Source organism: Pelodiscus sinensis, chromosome 12 (genome assembly GCF_052426305.1).
Source record: "Pelodiscus sinensis isolate ZL-2025 chromosome 12, ASM5242630v1, whole genome shotgun sequence".
NCBI lineage: Eukaryota > Metazoa > Chordata > Testudines > Trionychidae > Pelodiscus > Pelodiscus sinensis.
The window spans coordinates 46,547,994-46,569,288 of record NC_143063.1 but is presented as its reverse complement, the minus strand read 5'-3'; the positions used below and the strand labels follow the sequence as shown (position 1 = coordinate 46,569,288).

The 21,295-nt window shown below is 50.3% G+C and overlaps 1 protein-coding gene across 1 annotated transcript in view; it reads right to left on the bottom strand.

Moving 5' to 3' along the window:
• Positions 1-8,737: 8,737 nt before the first annotated feature.
• The window catches only part of JPH3 (junctophilin 3), a 166,614-nt gene continuing 154,056 nt past the window's right edge, over positions 8,738-21,295 (bottom strand). The window contains exon 5 of the mRNA XM_089781538.1: positions 8,738-11,246. Within this exon, the coding sequence (XP_089637664.1) occupies positions 11,166-11,246 (81 nt within the window). The 3' untranslated portion in view covers positions 8,738-11,165. The remainder of the gene's footprint in view (positions 11,247-21,295) is intronic.

Here is a 21,295-nt window from a genome sequence, read left to right as displayed (position 1 = left end):
AGAGTTTGTGCCTTTTTTTGTGGCTGTATCTGATTTTTATCTTGGCAGTATCTCTTTAAATGTATTACGTTGGGATGTTGTTTCTTTTGCTCCTAATTTTTTTGGGGAAAAAAAAGGTTATAATTTAAACATTCAGGAGAGAAAAATGTATTTTGTAATAATCAAGCTGCTATTATTTTCCCCCCAGATAAAGAGAAAAGATGGAGATGATTCTTTTTTTAGCCACTGCGTGGATAAGAATGATAAGAATATATTTAACATTTCCTTTCCTTTCCAGTCCACATACACAATAATTGCACTGTCACCAGAACACAGTTGGTGGGGGGGAAAGGGGGATGGAGAACGAATGAAGATGCCAACTGAAAACTCTCATTTACTTCAGGACTCAGACAAAAGGCAACAAGGTAAAGATTAGCGGTTTCATGTCTAGTTTAAGGTTATCCTGGGTTGTAGCCCTCCACAGCAAAAAAAAGATTGTTCATCCTTATTAATGTAGGTGTGTCTCTCTTTGTGGGTGGGTGGCTAATGGATAGAAATGAATGAGACTTGACATAAGAGCTTATTGGACCCCAGCTGAGATAACACAATGCTCTGGCTGCTCCAGAAACAAACTGTCTCTGTGTGTCCGGAGAGAAGATTGGATACGTTGTTCCACAGCGTGGCCCCCGTGGCAGCTTTGAGCAACTGCCCAGTCATTTCTGATTCCACGCGTAGGTGCTTGAGACAGGCCAGGTGCCAGCTTGAGAAACCTGGAGACTGGCGTTTGTCCATGGAACAAGTCTGGGCCATGTGTGACTTCTGTTCACGTGCATGCTGCCTGACCAGCGTTCCTCAGCTAGGGTTGCCAGATGGTTGAAACAAAAATACCGAACACTCCCCCTGCAAAAAAAAAAAACCAAACAAAAAACAGGAAAAAATTCTGTTGAAGGGGGAAAAAGGGGGGGAGGGAGACCAAAGTTGTTGAGGGGAAAAAAAAAAAAGGACTCCAAGGACTTAAGACAAAAAAACCCCAAACAGTTAAAATAAAGCAGCATTAAAACAGCATGTCCTCTTTAAGAGTGAGTACAAGGATAGGAACAGGAGAGCGGTTGAGCACTAGATCTTTTGGCCGCCAGCCATTTTGTGCCAGCAGCCTTGGGGAACCAGGTAAGCATGGGGGCTGGGGTCGGGGGGGGGGGGTGTTGGGGGATGGGGGAGGCCAGGCACTGAGTGTTTGTAGGGTTGCCAGGTGCCCGGTATTTTCGCCTCCTGTCAGGGGAAAAATTCAGAAAATACCAGACATCTCAGGTGTTCGGTATTCTCTGAATTTTTTTTACCAGACAGGAGGTGAAAATACCGGACTATCCAGGTGAATACCAGACACCTGGCAACCCTAGCCTCAGCCCTTCCTTCAGGTGCTGCCCCTAACCAAGCTAGCACAGGGTTGGTGTTTACAGCCCCCACATGAAGAGAAAGGGGCAATATGAGGCCAGAAGGTCCCCACCCCTTGGCAGTTGTGACGCATGTGCCGAAAGCAGGTAACCAAGAAACTCTGCTTCTCCCGGTTGGGACCTGGGTCCCCCTAAATCCTGCCTAGGATTTTGTGGAGGTGGAAGGACTGTCAAGCCAGGGTCTACCCACTAAGCCTGTTGACCCCTGAATGAAACACACTACAAGCATGATGAGCCTTTCATCTCTCTGTTAAAGCTGCTGTTAGTTTAGTGGGCCTTGTTGGAACCGGACTGAAATCCACCAGGCCATTTTGCATGGGCCTTCCTGCTGCCATCAGATAACCACTTTCAGTCACAAATGGCCAGGCCTGGATTTGAACTAGTCACTGGCCACTAAACACCTCAGATCCCAGTACTTTCAGGTGCTGTCCAGTCCTCATTTTAAATTAGAAGCACTGTCTGTATCTACCTTGCCATCTGTTGTTCTTGGTACAAGAGGAACTAAATACCGGGAACGTTTGATGGGATGGCTGTCTGAAGCCCTTCCTCATAAAACAGGGTCCAAACTTCCTGGCTTCCCCAAGTGGCTTTAGATAAAGGAGGTCAGATAGCAGAGGTGTCAGCAGCAAGGCAGATATAAGTGTGAGGAAGAAGCAGTTACAGTAATCAAGCTATTTAGGCCAGCAGGGATGACAGAAGTATTTGATTTATGTTCATGGATGGCCAGAGAGGTCTACATGTCTCCAGTTGTGCATGTCCCAGCTCACCGCCCATCTAATCTTTTTCTTGCCACTTGGCCAGGTCATGCAGGATGACAAGTGAAGAGACGTGCATCTCACAGCACGAGAGCCAGGGAGGACATGGTTTTTCCTGTGCCACTAGAATTTTAGAGAGGACCAAAAGTGAATCTGGAAAAAAATGTCACAAAGCCATAATCTGAGCAAAAGTTTGGAGCAGGCCAGCTGAAATGGTTTGTTTCAGAAATTGCAACAGTTTCCACATTGAAAATGTTGAAACGGGCGCTTTTGACAATTCTGAAACCTCTTCTGGAAAAAATGTCATCAAATGGGAAGATTTGTCCGAAGATTTGTCTATGAGCACCCTTAACCAGCCAAGTGTGAGGCATGCACAGAATGCAGGTACTTTCCCCTCACTCCCTTAGTGTCCGGGGCACCGGATGAGTGTCCCGGAGCACATGGCTACTGCCCCCCTACCCACCCACAATTCCACCCTTGTGGGGGAGGGATTTCAGTGGAGAATTTTCAAGCAGCTCTATTCACCAGGTGTTTCCTTCCCTCAGTGGTATTTCCAGCAGACGAATACTGTTGGCATTTCCTGGCCCCCTTCATCTGGCATGAATCTGGACATATTTTCCATTTGCAGGCTTTTGAGAAATGACCTCCCTTCTGCCTAACCCTCTGCCGGTCTGTCTCTAATGGAGAAAACCTTGAGCTCCCTCGCCTCTGAGTGAGATGGGACGAGAACATGGAGTTTTTTCACAAAAAGCAGAAGCTCATCAAATGTTTTAAATCATGTCAAGAAGCTCTGCTTTATTATCAACCTGTTACATGGAGATGTGGCCAGTGGCTGCCCGGGCCTTCACCCCTAGAGCAGAATGCCTCAGCATTACAGCTAACCAAGAGACTTGCTTTCTGGGATGCTGTCAGCATGCGGAGCGGCGGGAAGGCTAGTGGGCAACAGTGAATTACTGAAATTATCCATTATGAGTCACATTGCCCCACACTGCTTTTTATTATGTTCCCAGCAGGATCACTTTGCTGGCACCAAAATGCAGCTACTTCTTGGGGGTGGCAAACCTTCCCTTAGGCAGCGAGGTAGAGATAGGAAGCGAAGGAGGAAACCAGAGCCAGGTAAAACAATTCAATCTAGGGGGATCGCTGCTTTGCTAAACCACCGGGGCTCACACACTTGAAAATGAGGCCAAAGAGCCTTTAATGATGAGTGGTCAGGACTGTGGCTTTGTGGTTCAGCCAAATTGGCAGGTGAAAGTCAACAGGTAAATGCATCTGCATTGTCTGTGCAACGTACTGAAATGTAATGGAGCTTTTTACACCTGTGCTCTCTCTTGGCTGTATGGAAGATGTGTATTTGAGTGAGGCACACCCTCACCGTCAGAGGCGTGCAGGCGTGTAAGAGGCAGAGAGACAGACAATCTGCATGGCGATGTAAACGGTCCAGACCAGAACCCTTTGGAGTGATAAGCTGAATCGCTTCTGCCAGACTGTAGGTGTCAGCTTACATCACTGTTTCTTAAACTGTGTTCCATATGCCGCAAGGCAGTTGGAGGTGTGCCGCAGAGAACAACAGGTGACCTTTTTAACTTTCCCCCAACCCTTTCCCCCCACCACCACTTTTTTTTGCTCAACAAAAAAATCCTCATAAAAAAAATATTTTGGTGTTCCTCGAGAGATCATCAAGTCCAGTCCCCTGCCCGCCCGGCAGGACCAAGCACCGTCTAGATCATGGGTTCCCAAACTGGGGGGCATGCCCCCCTGGGAGGGCGTGAAGAAATTCCAGGGGAGGGGAGGAGTATGAGGCAACCCAGCCACACACACACTCCTGTCAATCACACCCCAAGTTTTGCTGCTATTTTTTGGGAGGAGGGGCATGAGGGTTTCTCAAAAATCAAAAGGGGGGGCGTGATGCCAAAAAGTTTGGGAACCAGTGGTCTAGATCATCCCTGACAAGTGTCTGTCTCACCTGCTCTTAAATGTCTCCAGTGATGGAGGTTCCACAACCTTCCTAGGCTTCCTTCCTTCCTCACCTTGCTATACACCCTGCATGCTATGGAAGCACCTGATTTTTTTTTTCATGCCTTTGCGCTGACAATCAGCCCCTGATAATGCCCTGGGCAAGTCATGGAGCATGGGAGATGGAGCATGTTCCCTTGGCCACACAGACTGCTGCTGGAGATCCCCTATAACTGAAGTCACTTTACAATAAGGCTTGCGGCTGCTGTCCCCCATCTACCTCCAGGATGCTCCGTGCTGTTCTGGACTGGCTTACGCCCAGCGTCATGTTTATACCCCGAACGTCTCTGGGTAGCGTGCTGACTCACCTGTGCTCCCGCTCTCCGATCGGAATGTGCACTTGCTCTTCTTTCGCCTGTGCTCTTAGCACTTGTTCTCATTAGTGTTTAATTGCTGCAAACCACATGCTGCGGCTTAGCCCCCTGGATTGCCCCAGTGTCTGCTCTTTTGGGGCTACACTGTGCTTTCCCTTCCCAGTGTAGGCCTGCACTGCAAGTTCCATTGTGGTGGTGCGGCGAATTCACGAACCTGCTTTTGCAGAGGCGCTTTGCCACGGACCCGTCCTGCAGCCCTGCCTTTGTGCCTGTTACTCAGCCTTAGCTGCACTCCTCAGCATCTCTGTCCCTGTGCCTAGTAGCCTGCTCCTTGTGTTTGATTTCAAGTGGCTCCAGACAGCATCCCCCGCCACTGCAACCGAGCAAGAAACTAGAGCCCAGTGATCAAGTATCAGCTTCCTTGGGAAGCCAGACTTTCAGACTTCAGCCCCATGGATCCCCTTCCCTCAATGTCAACTTGTCTTCGGGAAAATGCAGCAAGCGCCTACGGTCCGTTCCAGATGCACCACAACGCAGGTCCAGTCTATACAGACCTAGGGTGGTACCCAGAAAAGAGAGAGCAAGAGAGTCTCTGAGGGCAGGACAAGAAGCAATGGGCTTAAATTGTAGCAGGGGAGGTTTAGGTTGGACATTAGGAAAAACTTCCTGCCTGTCAGGGTGGTTAAATATTGGAATAAATAAACCTAGGGAGGTTGTGGACTCTCCATCACTGCAGATATTTAAGAGCAGGCTGGACAGACGTCTATCGGGAATGATCTGAACAGTGCTTGATCCTGCCGTGAGAACAGGGGACTGGACTTGATGACCTTTCGAGGTCCCTTCCAGTTCTAGTGCTCTATGATTCTATGAGTGCATATATGGGACATTGATGCGATTCCAGTGCTCTGCTCTGAGAATCCCAGGCCAGGAGGGACCATTGTGGTCATCTAGTCTAACCTCCTGCATAGCCCAGGCCAGAGAACGTCCCAAAATATTTCCTACAGCCAAGCGTTTCACAAAACAGCCAATCTGCCTCGACAGACGGAGACAGTGACCAATTACCCCCTAACACACGTGGAGCCAGCCCTCCTTGCGGGTGCCAAAATCCAGGCTGCTCCACTGCGTCACAAGTTGTGCAACTATCCTGTGTGACCATGGCCCCAAGAGCTACCCAAGCCATGATCTGCTGGACCACTGACGTTCTGCTGCATGGCAGGGGTACAGTGCCTGGGTGTATTTGTAGCAATCCATGGCAGTCAAGCCTTTGGCTACTTTTCCACCCTCAAGGACAAAAAAAAAAAAAAAAAAAAATCCTCACACCCTGCCAAAGTCAACTCTTAAGAAGTCATAAAGGGTGGGGGATTGGGGAGGGCGCTATTCCTATGAGGCGCGAATGCTCCTATGCGTACTCTGTGTTTGGACCTTTTTGGACACCATTTGAGAACTGTGGGATTCACTGGTCTTGGTAGTCACCTTTGCTCAGTACGGTCGTTATCCAGGCCTGCCACTGGGGGAGGGAGGGAAAAGGGGGCAATTGCCCAGGGGCCGGGCGATTTAGGGCCCCGGGATCCAGCCGCCACCACTATAGGGTGGGGTGGGGGGAAGGTGAGAGGAAAGAGCGCTTGGGGCTTTTCTGCCCAGGGGAAGGCATCTAGCTCCGGCTGAGGTAAAGGATAGGGGTGGGTATCAGGGTAGGGGTTTCTGAGTGGGTGGGGGGAATTACGCTCAGGGCTTCTCTGGGTGGGTGGGCGTCCCATTGATTGTTTTGTCTGGGGCCCGGATTCATGCCAGCAGGCCTGCAGTTACCCCTACCCCACAAGAATGAGCTGATGCTGACATGCAAGTTAAATGCCAAAAGGATGGCCCACGGTGCTGTTGGAATCTGGAGTCCTACTAAGAGGAACAAAGCACGAAGGAAGAAAAGCAACTGTAGGGAATCATGAGGTTTGAGGCCCGGTAACAAGTCAAGGGAGCTATTATGGATCTCTGCTCCACAGAGCAAGCTCTAATGTGCACTATGTGCTGGTCCTACACACAGCATGGCCTTCAGGAATAGTCCCAAAGTTGGGTTTGGGGCAGGACTTGCCACAGAGCTACGCAGTGTGGATTGGGAAGGAAAAACAAGAAGAAGAGATCAAGCATTGTTTCTGCACAGAAGCAGGGGGGGGGGGGGGGGGTGTAGACCTCTTGCAGCAGACTTCATGGCCCTGCCACACCATCCCCCAGAAAAGGGCAGTGAAGAGGGTCTTCTAAGCTGCTTAGAGTGGATGCCATAGAACACAGGCAATCAGGGCGGTATGTATAAGAAGAGTTGCGGGGCTCGAGTAAGTTCCAGTTCCTGGTGCGAGCTGGAGGACTGTGGATGGGGCATGGCAGCTGAGGAAGCTACAGGGCTGGGTTGCCAGAAGCCAGCGAGAGCAAGAAGGAGCCCTGAGCTGGGTGTGGGGACGCCCTCAGGCCAAGGCCCTGAGGGAACAATGAAGACTGCACAGGGCCCCAGGAATTAGAGCAGCAACACAACTTAGAGAAAGGGATGTGGCAACCGCTGCTACTTACAGGGTCCCTGGGCTGGGACCAGGAGTAGTGGGCAAGTCTGGGGCCTCCCGGTCACTAGCCCCCGGCACGGGATTGGCCTGGACGTTGAGGTGCTTCAGTGGGGAAACTGCACTGCTATGGCCCTGCTGGAGTGCTGCAGCCAGAAAGGCCGTGGAGCACAGCTCTGTGCAGGTGCATGGACACCTCATGGGAGCGGTTACAGAGAGAGGCCCCCCTGTTGGCCTTGTATCTGAGAAGGGGTTTTGCTTTGGTGTCATCACACAGACTGTTATGTGATGCGGCTGGAGGGCTGAGTCCCCGAAGACTCGCCGCAGAGAGCACCAGCCACGTGCCCTCAGCCAAGGGGGGCGCTCGCGAGAGGAGCGTGTGCCTGTTACGCGTCAGTTCAGCGAGGGCCTGAGTGTCAGACACAGTGAGGCATCCACCCCCTCCAGCCGCAATTCCTCGGAGCTGCAGGGGCTCAGCATCTCTGAAAACCAGGCCTTCAATTACTGACCTACCCATGTGCTCGAAGCTTCACTCTCCCCTCCCCCCTCAGCCCAACCACATCCAGTTTCTTCAAGGCCTTTCAGCTGCACCAGCAGGGTCACCACGAACGGCGCGCTCCTGATTAGCATGTAGCGAACGGGAGCTCTGCAAGAAAACTGGTGTAAAGTTTGTTTCAACCACGTGCAGCCCTCAGTGGTTTGAGTACGTGACTCCCCTGTGCAAAATGAGCCACTGGCTGTTACCAAATGTCCCAAGGGGCCCTGCCATTCCACGTGGTTCCTGGCGGCGAAAGAACAGACCACAGTGCTAAACCAGTTCAGGGAATTTTGTATCCCTCTTCCTAACGCTTCCCTGAAAGACGTGGCTTTATCGTGACCCAATGGTGATCCAGGTGCAGTCTGAAGGTAGCCTTTCTGGGGTCCAGCTATGAAAACCATGAGCATCTGAGCAGGGTGGGGCTGGGGAGCTTGGCTGTATTCCTGCAGCTTGAGGGCACGTTCCAGACCCGAGGTTGGATTGGTGTGAAATAGCTACAGGAAATAGGAAAACGAGAAAATCCCTAAGCCTGAAAAGCAAATTCTACCGACTTCAGAACAGCACAGCTGCTTGCATTCATCTGTCCAGCAATGCGTGAGTATACATGTAAAACAGCACGTAGATGTGGTGTCCAGACGCTATGGTGATGGGTGCCTTAGACATGAGAGAGCCACGAGAGAGCCACGACTACAGTACACATGTGGTAGAGTATCTCTTTGGGTTACTTGTCAATAATATTTTTGGTCTCTGGGTGGATGTGACAGTATAGAGCTGAGACAAATTGCTCAACTTACCTCAGTTAATCAAGGGATTTTTTTATAATCACATTATTTGGGAACCAATTAATATTGCTCTTCAGATGTCATTCAGACCCATTGAATCTTAGACACCGTGATTGAACGTTAAGTTCCATGGAAACTCAAACATAAGAATAGCCATAGTGGGGCAGACCAATGGTCCATCTAGCCTAGCATCCTGTCTTCCAACAGTGGCCGATGTTGGATGCTTTAGAGCAAAACCAAGTGATGAAAGACAAATGGAATTATACTGAATTTGGAGTAGCCGTGTATTGATTTCTTGGAGGCCTGAGAGAAAAGCAGTAATAACTAGTAAGTCACCGGTGTGAAAAAAGCTAGTCATGAAACCACTAGTACTTTTATTTGATAATGATATGCATTTTTGTGCTGTTTTATACATATCTAAATATTGTACTGTGTTTGCATGTAAATATGTAACCTGCTTCCGTAGGTATCTCTGTGTCATGCACTTACTGGAATGTACAAAAAAAGTTCTCTAGAATCTTTACAAAGAGTTGCAAACAGATTTACAAAACACATTGTAGCATGTATGATTCCCTAGGGCTGCAATTACACTATGTCGTTATTTGGTTCACTTAAGGTCTGCAGCAACCATTCAATATTAAAAAAGATGAATGGGGGAAAAAATGAAGGTGACCAAAAACAGATGGACTGTTCCCCTGGAAACAAAGTGATCAGAGAGGTTATTAGGCTCACATTATCTGCCATTCATCCCTTCCCTCCCACACCCTCAACCCAAAAAGAAAAACAAACACAAAAGAAAGAAAGAAAACTGCAAGACGGAATGAGCGTGGCTGTTTAAGGAAAAGAAGTGAATTTAACTGGCACATGCTCTAATCTTTAGTTTATTTCTGGTTAAAAATATAGCAATCCAGTGCAGTGTAATAAAGAAATCTGCTCAAAAGGTAGCAGAGAAATAGCTAAAATATAAGCAAAGCAAAGCCAAGTCCACACGTCAGGGGGCTGTGCCCAACACTCGGTATGTAAAAGGAGAAGGATTTGGTGACCGTGCTTGAGGATTGTATATGGGCCATATCTGATCCTCATAACTCCCCCACCCCTCTTTATCCAATTGATTTGCTGTGGGTGTCATTGTGGGTTGGACACAGTGGATATCGGAATGGTATCTAAGAGGGGGCAGTTAACCATTTGAACTGCACCTTGCGGTGATTGGATTCTTGTGCACAGCGGACGTATCAGGCAGGGACTTGCATGTGGGCTTGGGGATGGAGGTGGGTGGGGAAAGCAGTTAAATTGTTTTTGAAATGCCACAGGACTTCAGGAATTTCCAAGCAACTGAGCTAAAACCATGCTCTTGTCATTGCGACCATAACAGCTCAGGACCGGGGTACTGCATCTTTAATGGCTGTATATTATCAGGGCAGGGGAGTGGGGAGGGAAAAAATCAAGGCAGGCATTGACTCATAGAAGGGTAGGACTGGAAGGAACTTCAGCAGGCCACTTCCATATGACAAAGATGTTAAAAACAAACAAAACTTAAGTGACAGATCGAAAAGAATACATCCTTAGAGGCTGCCGTTGCCAATGACGGTTTTGTACAGGGACATGTCGGAAGCTGGAATATACATCCTGCATACAAAGTGCAAAAATACGACATGCTCAGAGCCCAAGCATGATGTCTGAAGCGGTCCATGGCAAGATGTAACAGGCATACCCAGCCACGCTCCTCTGCTCCTGCCCGCTGGGACCATGCACCTCCCCAGATGTCCTTTGCAGGCTCGGAATGGATCCTCCTACCAGATAGCTTCCTGGCCTTCTCTGCAGATTGTGGGGGCAGGTGGTGTCATTTCAGGATGGGATAGCTGGTGATTGTGTCAATATCCCCGCTCCTGATGTGTGTGTGTGTTGGGGGGGGAGGGAGTGCGGGGGTAATAAGCCACCAGGCAATTTACTTGGAGGGGCGGGAGGAGGACAAATTCGTAGCTAGGAAAAATCAGCTTTGAATGGAGAGTGTGTGTCTTTGGCCGAGTGAGGATGGCAGGTCCAATGTTTCCACCTTGCAGTCCCTCTCTCCCCTGCCCCCCAGACCAAGCAAAATGCTGATTGCTTCAGAATTGTTTTAAATGGCAACAAAATAGGCCACTTCATCCTCATCCCCTATTCTGTGTATCCAGGAGGGGTCTCTTCCCCTTCCCAAACACCCCCTTTTCTCCTCATTCCTGCTTTTTTCTGGTAGCAGAGAGAGGGGAAGAAAAATATGAGGGTTTTTTTTTGGGGGGGGGGAGTTTGGACAGGGCTGAATAAAAGGGGATTTTCCCGCCATCAACTTCACAACAGTGGGCATTGTGTGTTTCCACCAGTGACTCATTCACCACCACACCCCCCTCCATGTCCTGGTTCCATCTGCCCAACCTCTCCCTCCCCTGCATTTTTTTTCTTTATTTAGTCTGGAGGGGAAACGTAACTGATTCTTATTTTGCTGGGGTCCTGTCTCATCCTTTCTGGTGCTGGGAGGGTCAAAGAGTTGTTAGCATTCTGCCATGCCACACAGCATAGTGTTGTACAAGCAAAGACTTTTGGCTAAAATCCAAAAAACATTACCCAGGAAAAAAAGGCAAACTGTGAGTGAGACTCAATCATTTGTTCTTCTTCTGTGGAAAAACTCGGAAGTCGTCGTAGGACAGTTCAAGTTATGATCTTTCCCTTTTTTTGGATTTGTTTTTGTTTGGGTTTTTTTTTCCCCCCGTTCGTACACGTAACTCTTATTTTTGCAAACAAGACAGTCTCGAGTTAGATGAAAAAGTTAATAAACAAAATGGCGACGCCAATGTTCAGTAAGATCACCATGACGACCAGAATGGGAGCCGAGCCCTGGAACAGAGAAAGAGAAGGAAAGGCGTTACAAAGCATGCCGGAATTTTGGTGGTGAGCCAACTGTTGGTAGGACGGCTCAGAATCTGTAATTATACCGTAACCTCACAGGGCATGTTTTGCTGAGGGGCAGAGCATCTGCCACTTCCACTGAAGCTGTGGGGACCCCCTAAGCATGAGACACAACAGGTTGAAGGGATGAATAAACAGTACTTTACACTTAGGTAGCATTACCCATCCATGCCTGTCGAAGTACTTTGCACCAGCTAGTGAATTTTTCGTCACTGTCACATTTTTGAGGCAGGTAAAGATTCTACACACCAGGACATTGAGGCTACGTCTATGCTGCAGGTTTTGCGCTAAAACTCGTGGCGTGTCCACATCTCAAGCACGTTTTCGCGCAAGAAAATGTACAGTGACTTGACAGAACAGAGGGGTTTTTGCGGTGGAGGTATTCCGCTTTCTCTGAGGAATAAGCCTTTTTGTGCAAGAGCTCTTGTGCAAAAAGGTGTGTGTGGACGGGAAACAGGGTTTTTTGGGCGCAAAAACAGCTTATCGGAAGAAGCACAGGGGCCCTCGTGGCCATTCTGTGAATGGCAATCAGAGCTTTCTTGCGAGACAGCGTCCATGCAGTCTGGACGCTCTTTTGTGCAAAAGCACATCACTCTTCCGATGCACTTTTGCAGCGTGGACGCGCTCTTTGCGCAGGACGTTTTCGCAGATCTCTTCCGCAAAAAGCTTCTTGCACAAGAAGCCTGCAGCCTAGACGTAGCCTGAAGTGCAGTCATACAGCAGGTTTTGTGGCAATGACCCCAGAGGTCTTGACTCCTAGGCCTTTGCTGATCACAGGAGCTCTACCCCCCACCCCCCATCACCCGCGCCTGGCTTTTGTCTGTGTACCATTCAGGGCACAGGCAGTTTCGGAGGCCTCAAGTGAACTTGTTGTCTTCTCCATGAAATAAGTGAATTCTGTTCACCATGGGACACGCTACATGCACCCTAAGGGTCAGATGCCATCCCTGGCAACCCAATCCCTGTTACGGTGGAGTGAAAACAAAGCTGATGGACTCAGGGATACACCTCATTTAATTCTCAGCGGGGGACATTGGAGCAAGCCAATGAATTGGTGCCAAGTTGTGCCCATGACAGTGGGTTGACTGAGGACGTTTATAGCTGGTGGATTAATATCTCTTGGCAGCATCTGACCTGTGGAGGCCCTTCTCTCCTGTACACAGTGAATCCTGCCTTAAAGGACCCACTAAAACCAGGGGTTTAGCTGAGGTGACGATCTGAAGAAAAAAATAGTTCAGACTCTTCCTCACTGTTGTGGGACACTTTGGGGTGGTCTCTTCAGAGCGTCAGTTGTCTAATAAGTGTGAGCTCTTGTGAGGGGTGCACCACACCCCAGAGGTGGGCCAGCACTGGGATAACAGCAGTGGCAGCAGATATAAGAGGTGGGGGAGGCATCGCCCATTCTCCGCCCCCAGAACGCCTACTGTAGGTGTATTGGGGGTGGAGTATTGCTTCCCTTAGAGCCTGCCCTCCCCAAGTTCTGGGACCAGGGAGGGTGGGGCCATGCACCGCTCTCCCCCCTCCCTGTGGTGCTAGGGGTGGCAGCTTGACTCCTGGGGGACAGGGGTGGGGCTGTGGGCAGGGCTGGGGGACTTGCCTCCCCCAGACCTACCTTCACCCACCGCCCATGGACATCCGTCTTCTTTGCTTGGCATGCTAGGTCGCTGCTACCTCCTTTAACACTAAGCCTCTGAGTGGGACAGTGGGCTGGCATGGCTGCTCACCTCTGCCAACCTGATTCGGGAGGATCCAACTCCTAGGGCAGGCCAGTGTGTACAAAAATGAATGGGAGATGGCGGGCGCAGGATGGAATAACCGGCACCTCAGGCTAAGCTGCAGCTGTTGAGTAGTGCTGGGAGTGAGCTACACAGCTGGGAAGCCAGAGGCACTGAACGCCCCCCCCCCCCATTGATGCGCATTTTAACGCTATAGATGTGTTTATTTCAAATGGCAGCGTTCTTCCCCCGGCTTCTCTCCCCTCCCTTCTCTTCCCTCCCTTCGAGGTCCCTTCTGGGTGGCACCGGGCAGGGGAGGCTGCCCTCCTTCAACCCGTCTTTGTCCCACCGCGCAGCTCGATTTAAAATGCTCCTAGCGCGACAGCACGCATGGCGCTCGTTGATTCATTTCACAGATGGGGAGGCGGGAGCCCAGGGGAGGCGGCCCGGGAGGCCGGGGCTGTGTCTTTGAAAAGCTGAAGCTTGCTGGAAAGGCATGTGCTGTTGCGTAGCAACGGGGCCCAAGGAAGCCAACCCAATGAAAGGCTTTCTGAGGGAGCTGCCTAGCAGCCAAGTATGGGTTCTGGCCTGGCCTGTGCAGTCTCTTTGCCTGGGCTCAGCCAGCCTTTTGGGAGGGGGGGCAGAATCCTCCCCGCTTGCTGCCAAGCTGGAGCGAGGCTAAATACTGTGAGGCAGATTGTTGTTTATTATCCCTGCATTAGCTCCATTTCAAAAGACCACTGGGTTTCAGGTGCTTGCCCCTCGCGTCGATAGGAGAATAGGTTGCTGATGGTTGTTTCTGCTGGCAGGGCAGCGCAGAGATGCAAAAGTCTGTTGGGTCTCAGCCGTCCATCAACCACTACAGAATGGCTCCCTAATGCCTTTGGTCCAGTCTCCATTTACATGTCCCTAGTGACGCTGCTTCTGCCTCTTTTCCTATTCATGTGCTTGATTTTGTAGATCAAATCAACAACACACAGGAGGCCAACTTATATTCCAGCCATGTAGGTAGATGGCTTGTGTGCACCATTCTCATCACTGCACCGAGTTGTAGTAAGGTGACTGGATGTGGCTAGCCAAACCATGTCTAAATTCTCTTGTCACGCAAACTTTCCTATGTTAAAATGCTAGAAACCATAACCCTGCAGTCTTTCTCGAGATCAGACTCTCATGGGAATTGTGGAGTTCAATGGAAAATCGATTGGATTTTACCCGAGTAAAGGTTGCAGGATTAGGCTGTTAACATGTGCACTGGGATACCTACCGTACGTTTTTACAAACCCTGCACCTCCTCCCCTCCCCCGCGGGCGGCACAGGAACCGGGCGAGGGAGCGCTCACTGCCCGGTTCTTGCACAGCTGGATGAGCGCTCCCTATGCCCCTTCCTACAGCTGCGCAGGAACTGGGCAGTGAGTGTCTGGCTAATTTCTCCCTCCCCCCACCATAAATATACCCCGGCACAGCCTTGTGTACCACGCGGGTTATACTTGTGTGTGGGGTATACAAGATTTTTTTTAACTCAAAAAGCAAAAACCGCAGGGTATATTTGGGTGCGGGGTATATTCGCTAAAAGACGGTAAGTCTTGCCGATGGAGGTCCGTAAGCATATGAATAAAGCAAGCTGGGCTTAAAAATCCTTTCTGCCCATGCAGTTGTTTTTGGGGGGTCCTTGCAAAGGGGGCAGCCGATGTCTGACATTCTTTCAGCCTATTGCATCTCTTTGCTTTTCACATTGGCCCTTTCTCTCCCTGTCCTGACCCTGCTCCCAAGATGTAGCGATTGCTCAGCTGTAAAGTCACTGGAATGTCTTTGCAGAAGGGTCAGAGTTCTGGCTCATCGAGGATAAAGCGTTGTAACCTTTCAGGGTTTTGCTTCAGCTTCAATTATACGTCCTGATGAACTTGTAAATGTTGCTTATGCTGGGGCTTCTGATTTGACAGCTTTGTGCTTTAACCTCCACCAAAGATCTACCCATGCCCCTCCCATCCCCTGCAATCATGAGGGAACTGATTCACCTGGGAGATGCACCCTCTCTTCCTGATTGGTGCCCTGGAGGAAGATGAAACATGCCTCAGCATGGGCCAATGCACTCTGGAGGAAATTCAGGCCTGTCCTCAAGCTGGCAACAGGTTGGTAAACTTCCATGAACTGCAGCATTTTAGAACCAGCAGATAAAGTGACTTTATGGAGTAAAGGCGGCAGGCGGAACCAAACTTGGGACCTCTGGAGCTTAGTGCATGAGCCTCTAGAGTGTCAGTTAAAGATGGCTAGCTCTCAGATAAGGCTATAGAGTATTGTGAAGGGGCTTCCTCTCTTGTGAACCCCCCCTTGTGGCGAAGGGTGCGTCCGTGACTTCTCCACTGGACTGGCGGTGTCTCTGATGGCTTTCCTGGTTGGTCACCTGGGACCAGGCTTCTTCTTATTCCCTTTTGTAGCTGTTGGGAGGGGATTCAGACCCACCCTCTCCTCTGGGTCCCAGCTTAGGGACCCTGACTCGCTCCCTGGGCTACTTCCCCAAGAAACTGCCCTCTCCCTCTCCCGGTTCCCAGGTCACGTCCTCCCAGTACCCTGTCCCGGGTTGTGTAAACTGTTGTAGTCTGTTAACGGCTGGTCTTCAGCCGCTGGACCTGGCTTTAACCAGGTCTAAAGTCCAGCTCATACTTGGACGTGTCCAAGGTGCCACTGTCTTCCCAGTCAATCCCTAGGTCTGACTGCACCAAACGCCAGCAAGGAACTGCCTGCCCTTGGCCCCGCAGCTGCTTTTATTTCAGGTTGCTGGGCCCTGACTGGATGCAACAGAAGCCTCTACTCTAGTCCGCCTGGAGGACCTCTTTTCTGCTCATCTCCCTGGGGCAAGGTGCAGCAAGGCCTCCAGCCTGCAGCGGGGGGAGGAAGGGTGTGGAGGGTGTCAGGCCTAGTCCACCCCATCACAAGCACACTCATTCTTTCTCTGTTCATGTGGTCTAAGTGCCACTACATGGGACGGTGCCACAGCCAGAAGGTGTGTGGGTTACACCTGCACTGTAGACCATGCTGGGATCTTTAACCAAAGAAACCCACATTCAGACAAAAGTCCAAAAATCCCTTTCACCCGAGTGCCTGGTGCCTGAAGATGCCACACACCACTCCAGTAGGTCAGTGGCATTCCCCCCCGCCACTCCCCGCACACACATTAGTGATATGGTAACTGATCCTTTGCCACAGAGAGAAGCCCAGACCAACACCTGGGACTGGCTTTCCTGCAGACTGGGGGGGCTGCCAACGCCATAGGCTGAGCTGAGTTCTGCGGCTAGCGCTCATGCCTCCTTGGAGCACGTGGAACTTGATTCACAGGACCTCCAAAGAGCTGCTGTGCAGGAGAACAGCGAGAGACTCTAGGCAGTGAGCCCAGGCACGGCAAGGAGCTATTTAAACTTTCCAGTCCATGGCCCTTGTAAAGGCTGGGCATAGCTTCAAAATTTCACTCCCCAGCCCCGCGTCAGATTTCCAAACCCTGCTTTACCCTGAAGGAGCCATGCAACGACATGCAGGGGGAACAGCAGGCTGACCACAGCCGCAGAAGGGAATTAGTATATTGATACACCTTTCACTCACTCACCTTTCCACATGGGGCGGTGGGGCCTTTCCACGTGGGGCGGTGGGGCCTTTCACGTGGGGCTCTGGGGTCTTTCCATGTGGGGCTCTGGGGTCTTTCCATGTGGGGCTGTGGGACCTTTCCACACGGAGCTCTGGGGCCTGATGCTTATTTATCCTAAGGCCTCTTTATTTCTCCCTGGCAGTGTAAAGGGGCCTGGAATTGGGGGGGGGGGGGTAAATTGGGTGTAAATGGGCTTTAATGAGAATCAAGTCCTTGGCCTTTAAACAGAGACGTCCTTACTTATAGGCAGAATACACCATTGGGTAGGGCCCCTGAAAATTTGGGGCACTACTTGGTCTTACTAGCCACCCTCCTGCCTCTTCCTATGTCTGTTCTGTGGCTCTGCTTCCTCCGGAGAGCATCTAGTTCACTAAGTGAAAAGGCTTGCCAGAGCTAGTAGCGATTCAAGTGGCAATGAAGCTATTTAACAGGCATTTGCCAACCCCAGGTAGATGCTGTCAGTTTCTGAATTGACTGTGTTAGTCTATAGGACCTTAGTTTAAAATGTGCGTTAAAATATTTCATTAGCCTGTTGCTGAAGACTGTAAAATCACATCTCTAAAAAAGCATCATTTCCCCTTCCCCCGGGCTGTCATTGGGGGGCACAGATTTAACAGTATTGCATATGGGCCCATAAATCCTAAGGACTTGAAATGCATGACTTCCCAAATGATGCATGCACTGGGGGTGTGGCCCAAGGCAAGGATCTATGAGAAATAAAATGGACCCCTGCTATCATATATATAGTAGCCCAATGTCTGTGACTCTGTAATGCTGAAACACTGGCTGTTCCCTCTGGGTGGCGCTGTTGCCGTGCTGCACGGGGAGGGAGGGCGGGCCCAAACGGCCACTTGCCCCGCTTGCTGCCCCGCGGTGGCCTTGCTGCGCAGTGCAGAAGTCAGTCAAGCGCTACGGAGGGAGGCGAAGGGGGGCGGGGTGGTGACGTGCGGCGTGACAGCGGCTCCAGGCCCCGCCCCCGGCCGTGTCACTGCCCCCCCCTTCGCTTGCCACCGTGGCGCTAAGCTGACTTCTGTGCCGCTCAGCCGGGCCGCCACGGGGGAGCCCAAATGGCTGCTTGCTCTGCTTGCTCAGCCGGGCCACCGTGGGGGAGCAAGCGGAGAAAGTGGCCGTTTGGGCTCTGCGGTCCCCCGAGTGAGAGGCAGGAGGGGGCGGAGAAGCGAAAGAGCGAGACAGAGAGAGAGGCAGGAGTGGGAGGAGAGCTGAGGCAGGGAGGGAGGCAGTAAGAGGAGGAGAGAGAGAGACAGAGCGAGAGAAGAGACGGAGGCTCAGGAGAGAAGACTGACGTGGAGAAGAGACCTGAAAATCCCATCTTATGACGGGCTAATTGGCTAGTGAAATAATAATGAAGCATACATATTTCCGTACGCTTTCTGTTTTGAATGTAGCTTCCAACCTGGCTCTAGTAGTGCTGTTTAATAATCTCATCCATGCCGAATCTAAATACCATCATGTCTGTCTCATGATTCTGTGTGTTACTAACTTGTACATCAACCCACGTGTCTTTCTGGGAATGTGGGCAGGCGGGGAGGGGGATGGAAGGAGGTGTACTTCACAAATAAAACCCTGGGATTGTTCATTAAAATATTAATACTCCATTGATATTTGTTATCACAGCATCTGACCTTTGTTATCTCTGCCATGGAAACTGTAGTGCGGTTACTAGGAATCCCTCTGGGATCTCTTGAGTGTAATTACTGTGGATGCTGCTCAGCAAAAAACCTCAGCCCGGGGAAAATGCTGAAAAATCTGCAGATGGATGTCAGTTTTGCTGAACACTAGATCCCATGCAAACTGTAGGAACAAGTTGCTGCTCAATAGTTAAAGAGCACTGGCTAAGTGACACATGGGGGGCAATTTTCATTTACACCCATGCAAACAGGGTTGCTAGGAAGTGAGCATAAAGAGCGTCTGACCCGCATGTAGTTGCCTAAAAGAAGCAGTCATCCTTCGGCGCTGGGGCATTACCGACAAGCCGCATAATGCTGCCGTGGGGCGGAGTTAGCTGGCAAGCTGCTTTGTGGTGCCAGTAACAAACACTGTCTACAGTTCTGTGGGCTTTTGCTGACGCCCATCACCTTAGTCGCTGAGCACCTGCCAGGCTAATTACTTGGCCCTGCAAGGGCTCTGAGTGTATTGCATGGAGCCTTTGTATCCTCTCGCTGGCCTGGCTACAGGAAGGGCTGATGCTGGGCAGTGTGTAAGTCGTAAGAAGCTGACAGGTCAGAATGGAGAGCTCATAGAAATAAAATCCTCGTCCTGGAGTCCCCACTCAGAAAAAAAATTCCCATTGACGTTCATTAACCCTTAGGAATTGCACCTTCGATCCATTACTGCTGTGATATGGATACATATATGCCAGGGGTGGCCAACCCATTACAGACGAAGAGCCAAAATAGTGGTGGATACAGTGCAAAGAGCCGAGGGAAGTTGTTGAGCAAAAAAAAAAAAAAAAAAAAAAAAAAAGCTGCCCCCTTTAAGAGCCACATGTGGCCCAAGCAGGCTTCTGTTGGCTGCAGCGTCATCTCTCTCTGCGCCAAGCGGCGCCCTGCCCTAAAAAGTTCAGAGCAGGGGTCCGTGAGAAGAGTCGTGGGTGCGGGAACTGCAATTTTTCCTTTGAAGAGCTGATGCAGCTCATGAGCCACAGGTTAGCCACCCCTGCTATATGTCTATTTGGGGACACATCCTGCAAGATGCTGAGTCCCAGTGAAGTCAGAACATCACAGGATGAGGGCCTTATATAGTGTGTGAAGGTATGTTTTATTTACATTGCACCTAGCTAAAAAACAGTCATCTGAGAGATTTTACAACAAACCAAGAACAGCTCAAGGGGCTCCCTGTTCAAGCAGGCATTCCTAAATGGTACCTGTGAGGCTTGTGTCTGGGTGTTTGCAACTTTATTGCAATTCCGTCATATGGGTTAGTGCACATTCTGCCAGCACAGCCTAAGTGCCCATGGTATGACTAGCTGAAGGGGTGGGGATGAGTGGAAGATTCTAGCTCCAAATGCCAACGTTTCCAAAGTTAGGGGGTGAGCTCAGATTTTAGTTTGTTTAAGTATCAGGAGAGGAGGCAGGCCACAAAACTGCGATCCAAATCTTGATCCAAATTTTTCCATAGCTGGGACGTAGGAGGTGAAAGAGTTCACGGTGTGAGAGGTTGAGTTAGGTCCCTCTCAAAACACATAGGCTGTGTCTAGACTGGCAAGTTTTTCCGCAAAATCCTCTGCTTTTGCGGAAAAACTTGCCAGCTGTCTACACTGGCTGCTTGAATTTCCGCAAAAGCACTGACGATCTCATGTAAGATTGTCAGTGCTTCTGCGGAAATACTACGCTGCTCCCGTTCAGGCAAAAGTCTTTTTCCGAAAAACTTTTGCGCAAAAGGGCCAGTGTAGACATCTGAGATTTGTTTTCCGCAAAAAAAGCCCCGATCGCAAGAATGGCAATCGGGGCTTTTTTGCGGAAAAGTGCGTCTAGATTGGCCACGGATGCTCTTCCGCAAAAAGTGCTTTTGCGGAAAAGCGTCCTGCCAATCTAGACGCTCTTTTCTGAAAATGCTTTTAACGGAAAACTTTTTCATTAAAAGCATTTCCGGAAAATCATGCCAGTGTAGATGTAGCCATACAGGATGACAAGGACAATAAAAAGGAGGCTAAATCCTTCAGCGGCATCAAAAGGCCTCTTGAGATCAAAAGGGTTTGAAAAGGACGCTGTCAAGTTGAACACCACACTTCTGCCTGAGAACTATTTACTTAGCATTGTTACACGTACTCCTGTGATGGCTGTACATGAAAGAGATTAGAAGAAAAAAAATAGTATTGCATTTCTTTCCCCATGCCGTAGTTCATTTGACAGCACTTTGTCGAGTCAGTTTATGTATAGGTTTATGTATAGTTCTCCATGCCCACTGATGGGAGAACGAGCCATAATGAGCTTAGTTTGCAGCAAGAAAGCCTTAGATTTGATATTAAGGAAAACTTTCTAACGCTAAAGACAATGAAACGAATTAATTGTGGACTCGCCATCAATGGAGCATTTTAGGAACAAGGTAGACCGGGGTGGGCCTGGGATCTGGGGCTTGCTGTGCTCTGAGTGTGCTGTGGCGCCGCATGGCTCCTAGAAGCATGTCCCTCTCCGGCTTCTTCATGTTAGGGCAGCCAGGGGGCGCCGTGTGTTGCCTCTGCTCCTCGCATCACCCCAGCAGCTCCCATTGTCTGGGAACCACAGCCACTGGGAGCTGCAGGGCTGGCACCTGCGGACAGCGCAATACACAGAAACACCTGGTTGCGCCTCTGTATAGGAGCTGGCTGGGGGAACATGGAGTTGCTTGAAGAGGTAAGTGCTGGCCAGAGTGTGCACCTCTGAGTCACCCCCACAACCACACCCCAACCTCTTACCCCAGCCTTAATCCCCCTCCCGCTCTCTGAACTCCTCAGTCTCAGCCCAGAGCACCCACCTACTCCCCAAACTCCTCATCCCTGGCCCCACTCCCAGAGCCCTTCCCCCCCACTCACCCCAATAAACACACACTCCAGCCCCAATTCTGAGAGCACGGGGCTGCCATAAAGTTACCATTCCCTGATCTGGCCCTTGGGCTGAAACGTTTGCC